Here is a 14,506-nt window from a genome sequence, read left to right as displayed (position 1 = left end):
TTACATCCCAGCCAAAATGAAGTCACTGTTGTCAATGATTGGATCATAATTGCAGTGATTTTTGTGTTTCTAGCATGTTATATATTTGGCAATAGTTCTTCTAGCTAGAGATGCACCGATTGATCGGCCAGGGATGGGAATTGGCTGATTTTAGGCATGATCGGCCCTGATTGGTGATTGGCCGATCAGTCTCACGTGTCTCCGATTTTGAGCCGATGTTGACGTCACAGCCGCATGCAAACACTAACTATGCCATTTGTAAAACTTGTAAGGTTAAAATAAACCGCGGGGGAACCACCAGGAAAGCCCACATGACAAACCTAATTAGACACTTAAACCCCATCACCCTGCAGAACATGCCCAGTTTGAAGAGGGTAAAGGTCAAGCAGCGAAAACACCAAAGCAATTACAGAGAAATGATGGACTTCATGACCAGCCGACAGTGTTAATTTTCACAGCAAATTTTTATTTAGTTTTAGTCATAGTCTTTTGACTAAAATGCCATTTTAGTTTTAGTCATATTTTAGTCACCTGAATTATTTTTAATTTTAGTCTAGTTTTAGTCGACTAAAATCTAATGAGTTAAATTGTAATACATTAAGCATTTAAGTATTACATAACCGACTGTCACTTGAACTGACATTTTGACATCATTTTGTTTTTGACATTAAAAATACACGAAAGGGCTCAATTCACTTTTTTAAAAACATCTATATAGTTTTTATAACTTTGTATTTCTGTTTTAGTCAGTAGGCCATATCAGGTTAAGCTAAAGCTTCAAATAAGTTGGTTTCTTTTTTTAATTTCAGTTAACATTTATTTAATTTCAAGTAATGAAGATTTTTTTTTTATGGTTTTAGTGAACTATTATAACCCTGACACTTTACTGAATATGTGTCAAATACTGGTCTTTCCTCCTGACTATGAATTAAATGGGAATTAAATTAAATACAGTTTATTGTGTAACCAAAAACGAATATATAATGCGTGACTTTTAATTATAAACAAGCTGGAAATACACCAGGACTCTTATTTTGAAATATCTGCGCCTCTATTGCAGTTGCAGGAGCTCATTCAAGTTCAGATGAGGAGATAAAAAATGCGTTGTTACAACCGTCTAAATCATATTACTATATAAACATGGTAAAGTAAACATTGTCATTATTCATCAGCATTAGTTGATAAACACTGGTCTGGCATAAATGTGTGTTATTGATTGAGCCGCTCTGGAGCTGGATTGTGTGTGTGTGTGTGTGTGTGTGTGTGTGTGTGTGTGTGTGTGTGTGTGTGTGTGTGTGTGTGTGTGTGTGTGTGTGTGTGTGTGTGTGTGTGTGTGTGTGTGTGTGTGTGTGTGTGTGTGTGTGTGTGTGTGTGTGTGTGTGTGTGTGTGTGTGTGTGTGTGTGTGTGTGTGTGTGTGTGTGTGTGTGTGTGTGTGTGTGTGTGTGTGTGTGTGTGTGTGTGTGTGTGTTGATTGAGCCGCTCTGGAGCTGGATTGGGTGTGTGTGTGTTATTGATTGAGCCGCTCTGGAGCTGGATTGGGTGTGTGTGTGTGTGTGTGTGTGTGTTATTGATTGAGCCGCTCTGGAGCTGGATTGGGTGTGTGTGTGTGTGTGTTATTGATTGAGCCGCTCTGGAGCTGGATTGGGTGTGTGTGTGTGTGTGTTATTGATTGAGCCGCTCTGGAGCTGGATTGTGTGTGTGTGTGTGTGTTATTGATTGAGCCGCTCTGGAGCTGGATTGGGTGTGTGTGTGTGTTATTGATTGAGCCGCTCTGGAGCTGGATTGTGTGTGTGTGTGTGTGTGTTATTGATTGAGCCGCTCTGGAGCTGGATTGGGTGTGTGTGAGCCTGTAGATCGTGTGTTTTCCAGAGGTTAGATCAGTTCAGATCAAATGTGTTCATCTGTGACACAGGACATCAGTTCTGACCCCATCTCTGCCCTAATCCACCCTCAATAACATTTTCGTCTCGTTTTTATTTCATGACGAAAATGACTGTTGATTTTCGTCATAGTTTTGGTCATCCAACACTAGTTTTTGTTTAGTTATTGTCTCGTTTTCATCAGTGAAAAAAGGTCGTTGACGAAAATTATGACACAAATTATTCGTCAACGAAATTAACACTGCCAGCCGAACGCATTAAACCATTACTTCGTGAGAATTTACCATTTCATTTGAGAAAACTGTGAACACACACACTCAAAGGGTCTTCACGGCAACCCGTCAAAATAAAAGTTTGGTTTAAAAAAAATTTAATTGACAGAAATATATTAGACGACAGTAGATTTAGCGCCGGCTCTATGTAATAATAATAATACGTCTCTACTACTAATAATAATTATGCTTAAGTGGTTGACTATTTTTCACATGATCTTTTTTTTTATAAACAATGTTTACTTTTAAACAGCATACAGCCTTTAAATGTGTATGTATTATTTACTTATAATGATCATCATCATAAATTATATATTTTTAAATGGTTAAATAAAAAAAATATAAAAAACATTTAGCTGTGGTACCGAAATTGGTACAGAGTACCGTAAAATATTTATGGTATTGGTACCGACTACTGTAATTTTGGTCTCTAGCTGGCAACATTTATTACCCAATTACTGAACTATTATTTGGAGGAGTATTCCACACTTCAGGTTTGTTCATTCATAGGATCTTTTGACTTTTGTAAGATGAGTAAAAAGGGGAAAAAGGTCAATTTATAATGTTTTGTTTCATAAAGCAACTGATTTTCAGTTGTTATTTCTACTTATTACACTTATTTTTTGAGAGTTGTTTAAGTGAGAGAAGATCCTGTTGTAATGTTTAATTTATTTTAGAATAAAAAAATCAAATGTTGCTTTGAAGAAAAAGTGGATTTTTGTTTGTATATGCTGTCAATTATAGTTCGGTATCGGCCAATCTCTTTAAAGCTACACTGTGTGATATTTTCCCCCATTTAGTGGTGAACAGGTATATGACCATCCAGTGAATATTAGTTTCTGTTCCTCTCAATTCCGATTTCGTTTTAACTCCTACGGTGGCTGATTTAGTCCAAGATTAACATGGTGACCTCGTCCACATTGGACACGGTGCCATCGAGTGTTAAAACGCCAAAGGCCAAGCTTGAATTTACGGGTATGTCCCTCTTTGGCTAATGTACTTTCAAGATGGAGGAGCAACATGGCGACCCGCATTCGAACCCTCACCCGTATATATTTACAATGGCATATTATAAACCTACGAGAATACTTTACAACTTGAAAGGAGTAAATATACATTAATGAGCACAAGTGTTTTTAGCTAAGAACAAACTAAAAAAGTTACACAGTGTAGCTTTAACAAAAAATCGAAAGAATTGGCCAAGAAAATTGCAATCGGTGCATCTCTACTTCTAACCCTAACTGATGGAGTGTGTAGCTTTTGATTTCTTAAGCAACCAATAGGAAGACACATCATGGATGCCGATGTCAAGATTCATCAGCTCAAGGGTCCAGAAAGCTTAAATTCACTGAAAGCCTTTGGGATGTGCTGGAGGAGACTTTACACAGTGCTGGGGCCTCATTTATAAACGTTGCGTACGCACAAAAGAAGGCGTACGCCGCTCTCTACGCAATAATTGGTATTTACAAAAAGCAAACTTGACGGGAAAATGTGCGGTCCTTCACGCAAGCTCTGACCCAGGCGTACGCACAAAAACGGCTGAAATGAGAAATGGCGACACCGTCGGCAGATGAAGAAACACGTGAAAGTGTGTGAAACTGTAGAGCGGTGTGTAAAAGAAATGGTTATGCCTCTCATAAATAACATGAAGACTTCACAAAGCAAGTCTTACAATTAACAGCCGACACCAACACCCGATCGATCTGCAGTGTAAAACAAACAAAATTACAACAGAAATGCAAATTAACACATATGTGCTAAAAGAAAAGAGAAATATGTTCTGCAATAATATTGGCATGTTATGCAATTCATCCACATAAATAATATGGTAAACAGAACGAAATAGCTAATGTATTAAACTGATATTCTCGTCAATGTGTCCGTCTGGCGGAGCAGATATAGATGCAATTAGATAGATAATTAGGGAGATGTATAGATAAATAGATAGATAGATGTATTAAATTTCGTCATCAGCTACGGAATCATGGTATTCATGCATATACCTTTTAGTTTTATTTTTGATAAAATAACGTATGACATGTCTCAACCATTCAGAAAACTGCAAGACATTACATTTGCACTGAACTATTTCCCATTTCCACGTAGATTATAACCGACATCTGTAGCTTGTCAGATGCAATTAAATGGATGGAAGTAAAATGCCCCATCACAATGCGTAAAGACGCACAATGGCTGATCTTGCGCTCTTAGAAGATGTGGCAAATGGAAGGATTCGGAGTGAAGAACGCATCTTCAGACAGCGAGAGGACACACTCTGGCGATGGAGCGCTAGACGCTTTTTTGCCTCGACTTTGATGTCCGACCATTTCTTTTTTATTTCGGCCACGGTCCGAGGTTGTGAGGCGACAGCATTTACAGCGTCTGCAACCTTTTGCACCTCAAGTGCCTTTTTGGCATTAGTAATACCCACACTGTGCCCTCCAAAACAACATTTTTCTCCTCTTTTCCACCTCACCAATGATAACTTCTACTTCACATTGAGTGAAGTTACGTTTTTTTTATTTCCTCTCTGTGTTTGCCATGATTTCGCAATCGATGAATATTAACTTGTGGGCGTTTCACGGACTATTTATGGGAAACTACGGGCGTGACATGAAGCCGCAAAAGCTGCGCTACAATTAGAATTGATTGTGATTTATTAAGGGAAAACTGCGTAGGATGTGCGTGCGCACGGTTTTATAAATCCGAATATTTCTGTGCGTACGCACGTCCTATGTTTCATCCGTACGCCACTTCTGACGCAAATCCTACGCAAAGTTTTATAAATGAGGCCTCTTGCTTTAGCAAAACTAGATGGAAATGAATATTGTGCTGTTTACAGGAGCCAATTCTAATTCATATCATTATGGGATTTTGCTAGTGTGTGATTGGCTCACGTACATTTGCATCGCGCTCAACCGCTTCGGCTCATAACACCCGTGTGTCTTTTCTGTTTCTCACAGGGAGAAAAAGGGAATGGTTCAAAATCGACGATGCCATAGAAGTTTTGCAGTGTCACAAACCAGTCCAGGCCAGTTACTTCACGGCTCTACAGGATGGCTGTGTGAACAGTAACGGGACGCCCCTAGTGGCCACGATAGGCGGAGAACTGCCGCCCACCTTCATTAACCAGAGCTCCGTCTCTGATATCAGATAACTAATGCAAAACACAGACACTCCGGATGAGGCTTCCACCACTCTTGCTCTTACTTTCATTATTCTCTTCTCATTTGGATTCTTTAGGAAAGAGACACACACACACACACACACACACACACACACACAAAAACAATGGAATATTCGGAAAGCGATGTTTTGTAAATGTAATACTTCTGTTTAATTCTCCTTTCATGCGGACTGTTGCATGAAACCCACGTCCTTTTAGCAGCCCAAGTGTGCGATTAAACGAATGCAAGAACTACTTTTTACTGTTGTGATGTAAAGATATACACACGGTGCGTGAGCATGTGGCTTTCGGTGTTTTGACACGTTGGATTTCGTCTGCGTGCACATGTGCGAACGAGCTTTCCGTCGGGCGGTTGAGGGGAAGCGTTTAGTCGTCTGAATGGTGGTGGGTTTGCATGAACACTGGTATTTATTTGTCTTATGAGTTTGTGTGATGCGATGAATGTTTAACCTGTACTCCGTGTTCAATTGTTGCTCTTAAAGGGTTAGTTCACCCAAAAATTAAAATTCTGACATTAATTACTTCCCCTCATGTCGTTGGACACCCGTCAGACCTCCGTTCATCTTCAGACACAAATGAAGATATTTTAGTGTAAATCTGATGCTCTGAAAGGCCTCCATTGGCTCAATGGCACTTTACACTCTCAAGACCCTTAAAAGACACTAAAGACGTCGTTACAAAGTCATCTCACTACAGCGACTCTACAATAACTTTATAAAGCGACGAGAATAGTTTCTGTGCGCAAAAAAACCTAAATAACGACTTATTTAGCGATGACCGATTTCAAAATAATGCATCATGAAGCTTCGAAGCGTTATGAATCAGTGAGTCGAATCATGATTCGGATCGCGTGTCAAACCGGCAAACTGCTGAAATCACATGACTTTGGCGATTCAAACCGCTGAATCGACTCGCTGATTCATAACGCTCCAAACCGCTGAATCGATTCGCTGATTCGTAACGCCCCAAACCGCTGAATCATAACGCTTCAAACCGCTGAATCGACTCACTGATTCATAACGCTCTAAACTGCTGAATCGACTCACTGATTCATAACGCTCTAAACCGCTGAATCGACTCGCTGATTCATAACGCTCCAAACCGCTGTATCGACTCACTGATTCATAGCTCCAAACCGCTGAATCGACTCACTGATTCATAACGCTCTAAACCGCTGATTCGACTCACTGATTCATAACGCTCCAAACCGCTGAATCGACTCACTGATTCATAATGCTCCAAACCGATGAATTGACTCACTGATTCATAACGCTTCAAACCGCTGAATCGACTCACTGATTCATAACGCTCTAAACCGCTGAATCTACTCGCTGATTCATAACGCTCCAAACCGCTGAATCGACTCGCTGATTCATAACGCTCCAAACCGCTGAATCGACTCACTGATTCATAACGCTCTAAACCGCTGAATCTACTCGCTGATTCATAATGCTCTAAACCGCTGATTCATAACGCTCCAAACCGCTGAATCGACTCACTGATTCATAACGCTCTAAACCGCTGAATCTACTCGCTGATTCATAACGCTCCAAACCGCTGAATCGACTCACTGATTCATAATGCTCCAAACCGCTGATTCGACTCACTGATTCATAACGTTCCAAACCGCTGATTCATAACGCTCCAAACCGATGAATCGACTCACTGATTCATAACGTTCCAAACCGCTGATTCGACTCGCTGATTCATAACGCTCCAAACCGCTGAATCGTCTCACTGATTCATAACGTTCCAAACCGCTGATTCGACTCGCTGATTCATAACGCTCCAAACCGCTGAATCGACTCACTGATTCATAATGTTCCAAACCGCTGATTCGACTCGCTGATTCATAATGCTCCAAACCGCTGATTCGACTCGCTGATTCATAATGCTCCAAACCGCTGATTCGACTCACTGATTCATAACGTTCCAAACCGCTGATTCATAACGCTCCAAACCGCTGAATCGACTCACTGATTCATAACGCTCTAAACCGCTGAATCTACTCGCTGATTCATAACGCTCCAAACCGCTGAATCGACTCACTGATTCATAATGCTCCAAACCGCTGATTCGACTCACTGATTCATAACGTTCCAAACCGCTGATTCATAACGCTCCAAACCGATGAATCGACTCACTGATTCATAACGTTCCAAACCGCTGATTCGACTCGCTGATTCATAACGCTCCAAACCGCTGAATCGTCTCACTGATTCATAACGTTCCAAACCGCTGATTCGACTCGCTGATTCATAACGCTCCAAACCGCTGAATCGACTCACTGATTCATAATGTTCCAAACCGCTGATTCGACTCGCTGATTCATAATGCTCCAAACCGCTGATTCGACTCGCTGATTCATAATGCTCCAAACCGCTGATTCGACTCACTGATTCATAACGTTCCAAACCGCTGATTCATAACGCTCCAAACCGATGAATCGACTCACTGATTCATAACGCTTCAAACCGATGAATTGACTCACTGATTCATAACGATTCAAACCGCTGAATCGACTCACTGATTCATAACGCTTCAAAGCTTCATGAGGCCGTATTTTGAAATCGGTCATCACTATATAAGTCGTTATTTAGGGGTTTTTTGCGCACAGAAATTATTCTCGTCGCTTCATAAAGTTATTGTAGAGCCACTGTAGTGAGATGGACTTTGTAACGACGTCTTTAGTGCCTTTTAAGGGTCTTGAGAGTGTAAAGTTGAGCCAATGGAGGCCTTTCAGAGCATCAGATTTACACTAAAATATCTTCATTTGTGTTCTGAAGATGAACGGAGGTCTGACGGGTGTCCAACGACATGAGGGTGAGGAATTAATGACAGAATTTTCATTTTTGGGTGAACTAACCCTTTAACTTAACCATTGTTTTTTCTCTTGACATCTTGTAAATAACTTCAAAAACACACTTAATTTATTCTAGTACCTGATTAGACTGGAGCGCAATTCCACAAGCGCACTTTTTATTTAATGAAGGACTTCGAAGTTAATATTATGTCATTTTGCAACCATATATTTTTTGCAGTCAGTGATGCAGAAACGAAACCCCTGTAATCATACTGGGATGTAATGGTGGCATGATTTGGCAGGTTCTCTGTAGCACTTTTTAAAGTTGACTCGCTTTTTAATACACTCGCCTGGTTTCATCAGTGCAAACCCATTCTGTGAAACACACACACTTTCCATGATCCGATCTCCATGTGGAAGTCAAATGTGTTGACTTCAAGAAGTGCCACAGTCCTCCCTCTACACAAGAAGATTCACTTCAGTTTTCAATGCAATCTGTTGAAAAAAACTAGCTTACACTTTATTTGGTGGCACTTTATTTTAGTGTCTTTGTTACACTTCACAAATACTTTTATAAACAAGCGCAACAGAAGCAAACAAGGAAGCTAGCAGCAGACCAACTGAAAAAATGAGTGAAGACCATTTTAAGCAAAAATGTTAAACCCCCACATTAAAACATTGAGTTGTATAGAGACAATACCATATTTTGTTTAATTATAGCGCCACCTAGAGGCACAATCCTACCATTCTTCATGTGTCCTCGGAGTGAGCCCATACACGTGTCAATTTTGGTGAAAATATCTCATTTTGTTTTGGAGTTATAGATATTTATATGTAAAAACACGTAAAAATTTACTGTGACTTTGATTGGATTTTACTCCCCATTACTAACAATATTTTGACCTATGTTTCCGAACTTCTGACGCTGGTTTCGTCTCGATCGGACTAGCGGTTTTGAAGACTGCACAAACCATATGCCGAAACCTTGCAAGTCTGGTATCGTTGGACTCGGCAAGGATTCAGGAGACAAAAAAAGTTACTCCCATGAAAATAAGTCAACCACACCCAAAGTTATAAGCATTTGAAATATAAATCCACTAGGTGGCGCTGTTTTGAAACTTCTCCGGCTCCTTCAGGGCATCGTGCTGATGACCCATACCGAGTTTCGTAACAATCCGTTCATGAGTTCATCAAATACAGCATTTTAGCACATAATTCAAAATGGCCGATATGGTAAAATTGGATATCAGTCGCCTCGGCATGACGTCCTGAATCTAACAACACCACAAACGGTTCCGAAGTTATAAGCAAAAATAGCAAAATCTCCGGACCAGTAGGTGGCGCTGCACCGAAACGCTGCATGTGACATCATGTCATGATTGTGATTACATGTACCAAGTTTGGATTGAATACAATAAAGCGTTGCGGAGATATAACCTTGTGTGTATTTTCGCAACCGCTACGTAAAATCTGTTCGCGCGTTTATCAAACATTTTGACGATAGATTTATCGAAGATTTGACAAATCAACTTGAATTCCACAACTTTTTGTCAAAATGGTCTGAAGATGATCTGGTAAAAATTTCGTGCAAATCGGACGAACCATCTAGGACGAGTTCGCAAAAGTAGATTTTTCGGAAAATTCAAAATGGCGGTAAAATTTGCATGACTGAAAATGACGTCATAGGGTGCAGCTAAGGAATTTAGTTTCTTTGTGGGAAAGGTGTGATATTTGGCACACTGAAAGAGGTCAGTCTGAATTGTCACCACCGCAAATTTGGAGTCTCTAACTCAAACCCTCTAGCGCCACCACCTGTCCAAAGTTTCACTTGCGCTAATAACTTTTGAACCGTGTGGGCTAGAAACACCATTTTTAATTTAACTCCTCCTATGCCGTTGCTCCGATTTTCATGAAAATTTAACCAGATCATCTTCAGACCATGCAGACAGAAAGTTATAGAATTCAAGTCGATTCGCCAAACCGTTTTCAAAGAACACATGAACGAATTTGACAAAGTGCTGCCAAAATGAATGCGAGGCTATTTAGCCATTTTGGGTGTCGGCCATTTTGAATTTGGTAATAAAATGCTGCATTTCATGAACGCATTAGCGTATCATTACGAAACTCGGTGTGGGTCATCGACATGATGCCCTGAAGGAGCCTGAGAGGTTTTAAGCCAGCGCCACCTAGTGGTAAAATCAAATATTCACATGCTTATAACTTTGAATTTGGTTGACTTATGATTTATTATTCATCTCCTTAGATTCCAGAGTCCAATGAGACCAAGCATGCAAGGTTTAACCTTATGTTTTGTTCATCGTTGTGATTTAACGCTTAAACAACTTCCGCGAATATCTTCGAAACCGTTTGTCCGATCGAGAGGAAACCACTCTATGCTAATGGCCTAAGATGTGGGTTATTTTTTTAATGTGCTCATAAATACAAAACGAAATGAGATTCACAATTTCACACGCTTATGTATGGAGACACATTAAACAATTAAAATTGCCACTTAAATACAGTATTCATAAATTGCTGTATTTTACAAATACATTGACGTATGATTATGAAACTCGGTATGTTTCATGGCAGCGCAACCTTGTGGCCAAAAGTCATGACATTTCCAAAAATACCAATAACTTTTTATTTTAATTTGCCTATTGTAATTAAACTTAATAGATTCCTTGGGTCAGGGCGAGAACATATACCATTTTTACCATATTTGGCCGAACTTCCTGTCCGCCATTTTGTTTTTCTTTAAAAACCTACTTTTTCTAATTCCTCCTAAACCGTTTATCCGATTTCCACCAAAATTTAACCGTATCATCGTCAGACCGTGCCGACACAAAGTTAAGGATTTTGTGTCGATAGACAAAACCGTTTTCGTATAGCGTCGCAACAAAGTTGAGGCATGAAGCCAAAATGACTCTTGAGGCTGTATCTCTGCAGTGCTTTGGCATATTGACACCAAACTTTGCATGTGTCATTGACACCTCACTCTGATCACATCACATCAGTTTGGCCACAGCGCCACCTATTGATCAAAAGTGATAAACCGTTTTATCAGTGACTATATTATTTGTTTCCCGCCATTTCGCCTACAATCGTCTTAAAATGTCTTTAATTGGTCTGATGTTGGTGTGTTTAGTGTGCTTGGATTGCAGCTGTATTTATCACTGAAGTACATGTAGTGTAACTACGTCCCCTTAAAATGAAGTGTTACCAAAAATGTAACGTTACCTGCCAATTTCCGAACTCTATGAAATCAAAATACAATTATTTTTACAGTTCATGTTATTCCAAGGGGAAAAAATGTAAGTAAAATGGTTTTGTTAATTTTAGCTATTAGCGGATGTTTACATTTTGTTAATAACACAACGGCTCTTAAATGACATCTGAAGAGCGATTTGAATGAAGGTGTTTATATAGTTTATTTTCAGTTTAATGCAATGTGCATGTTTTCATGGGCACTCGTTTTCCATTGGTAGATTTGGCTATTAATATTCTTGATCTTTCGAGGTTTAACGTCTTTTACAGGGTTTCTGCAGGTTTCACCAAGTCAAATGGAAGACTTTGAGACCTTTTTAAGACCATTATGAATTAAACTTAAGATCTATAAAAGGAAATGCAGTCACAAAATTACTTGCAACGTTCAAATTAGACAAATCGATAAACTTGTATCAATAAATGTTCACTTCCTCATAGCTCAATCCCACCAGGAATTCGCAACATTTAAAATAAATTACTTATTTTTTAGATCAAAATGACTGAATTTGTGGTGGTAATTTCCAGAAATTTGTATGATTAAGATACCACATTTACCATATTATGTATTATGTTAGATGCACAATAGTCACACATTACTATAGAACAAACAAAATACATAAATCCACTAAATTATTTTGGTTTAGGAATAATGCAGGATCTCAAAAAATACATGTAGATTTTTCGTTGTATTTAGTAATCGCACACTCTAAAAAATGCTGGGTTGAAAATGGACTAACCCAGCGATTGGGTTGTTTTAACCGAGCGGTTGGGTTAAATGTTTGCTTTAAAAAATGTTGGGTTGAAAATGGACTAACCCAGCGATTGGGTTGTTTTAACCGAGCGGTTGGGTTAAATGTTTGCTTTAAAAAATGTTGGGTTGAAAATGGACTAACCCAGCGATTGGGTTGTTTTAAGCAAACATTTAACCCAACCGCTCGGTTAAAGTCCATTTCCAACCCAACATTTTTTAGAGTGCTAAAGTGCTGCAGGATTTCAATGAGCATTAGACGTAGGAAAATTTAGACCTGTTTAAAACAATTTGAAACCTAAAACAATACTTCAGCGAATTTAAGGCCTGAAATTTTGATTTTCTAGACTTTAAGACCCTGCGGAAACCCTGCTTTTAGAAGTGACCGCGTCTACAAACACCGAGAGAATGTGATCAACGTTGTTTTAGTGTAAAAACATCTCTTCTTTTTAAACGTCAGCTGCGTGAAGCCGCTCTGTAAAGCAAAATACTGTGAATCTTGAGCCACTAGTTAGAAAGATGCCGTTGCGATGTATAGATATGGTACGCGGTTGGGAGTTTTGGGACTGTATCGAGTAATGAACCCAAGACTTTTACGTTTACATGCCTTTGATATCTATCGCCGCTAATGTCATGGATCTTGCAGCGGATTGCAAGTCTTTTAGTGTAGCATGTGATGCTTAATCTGATGGCGGCTAATGTACCCACATCTGCGTGATTCAAACCACCTTTACGAGACGAAACAAGGATGTGAGATCTTAACTGCTGCATTTGGGGTCTAAAACTGACCGTGTGAATTACTCGCATCCTTGACGGAAATCTCACGGAAAGCACCTTAAATGTGCCCTGTTAGTGACTGTGAATGTAAGCGGATCTGGCGCTGGTGTACTGGAGTCATTGGGATGGAATGAGTGAAATCTCCCACAGCCGGTCTCTTCACTGGAATATTTCTGCTTTTTCGTTTTGGGATTGTGAAATCAACCAGTATGAGAATGTAATATAAATGTGCCAACTAATAAACACCAGTATTTCACCTCAGGGTCGCAGTGAGTTTGTCCTCTGACGTCTCGTTTGTAAAGGGTTTTGCATATTTCTGATTTATGTGACGTTGAGAGTTTTGTAAGATCAAGCCTTTATATATTAAATAATTAAATATATTTTTATTATATACACCATTTAATAAATATTAACATACATATATAAAAACATTACATTATATAATTACATATATTTATACAAAAATGTAATATTGTAAATAAAAATAAGTTATGTAATAATTTTGGAAGATCAAGCTTTTATAATTTATGTATACAAATTATTAAATATATTTATTATAATATACAATTGTACAATTATAATTCTATTTAATATTAACTATACATATAAATATAATGTATATTAAACATTACATAATTATATAAAAATAAGATGCATTAAATACATTTGTTTTGTAAGATCGAGCTTTTATATACACAAAATAATTAAATATTTATAATATAATTTTAATGTGTATAATTATATATTCAATAAATATCAACTATACATATATTAAACATTACATATTTATGCTAAATTAATTACAATATATAAATATTAAATACACATTTTATTATAAATTATATTTAATAAATATTAACTACACACACACAAATAATTTATATATACAGAAATTAAATCTAATATTGTAAATGAGTTATAAAATTTATTTAATATTTTAGTTCTGGAAGATCAAGCTTTTATAATTTATATATACAAAATAAGTTATATATTAAATATATTTATAATATAAAATTAATTTAATATATGTGTATAATTCTATTTAATATTAACTAAACATAAATAGTGTATATATATAATGTATGTTAGTGTATGATTAATTTAAATAAACAATTCAATAAAATTATATGTAAAATATAAGTTCCTAAATGTATTTAATATTTATGCAAGATATAGCTTTTATAAATAATTTATATATAAAAAATAATTAAATATTTATAATATACAATTAATTTAATATATATGTGTATAATTATATTTATTATTTATAATAGAATATTTAATTAATATTAACTATACATATATTAAAACATTACATATAATTAGTATATATACTAAATTATATAAACAAATTTAATATAGTTATTATATTTAAAATATATTAACTTCATTAAATGAAACGCATTATAAAAAATTTAATTTTATATTTAAATATATAATATATATATATATATATTTTGTGTATATGTATATATAATGTGTGTATGTATGAATAAATACACACAAGATTGAAAGGTTCTTTCCAGGAAAATGGGCCCAAAACACAAAAAGTGTGTCAGATAAACCATCAA

The 14,506-nt window shown here is 37.3% G+C and overlaps 1 protein-coding gene and 1 long non-coding RNA gene across 3 annotated transcripts in view; one reads left to right on the top strand and one right to left on the bottom strand.

Annotated features, from left to right (window-relative positions):
• nudt3b (nudix (nucleoside diphosphate linked moiety X)-type motif 3b) overlaps positions 1-5,571 on the top strand; it is a 26,902-nt gene extending 21,331 nt beyond the window's left edge. For both annotated transcript variants that reach the window (XM_079841043.1, XM_079841042.1), the window contains one exon: positions 5,117-5,571. In XM_079841043.1, coding sequence (XP_079697169.1) covers positions 5,117-5,310 — 194 coding nt within the window. In that variant the 3' untranslated portion in view covers positions 5,311-5,571. The remainder of the gene's footprint in view (positions 1-5,116) is intronic.
• A 3,893-nt stretch (positions 5,572-9,464) lies between these two features.
• LOC307140555 lies at positions 9,465-13,203 on the bottom strand. The gene is made up of 2 exons (XR_013818255.1): positions 12,343-13,203; positions 9,465-12,142 (listed from the first exon to the last, which is right to left on the bottom strand). It is a non-coding gene; the product is annotated as an uncharacterized lncRNA (long non-coding RNA).
• Positions 13,204-14,506: the final 1,303 nt, after the last annotated feature.

Source organism: Gobio gobio, assembly GCF_949357685.1.
Source record: "Gobio gobio genome assembly, chromosome: 17".
NCBI classification, from domain to species: Eukaryota; Metazoa; Chordata; class Actinopteri; order Cypriniformes; family Gobionidae; genus Gobio; species Gobio gobio.
This window is presented reverse-complemented; position numbering and strand designations above follow the sequence as displayed.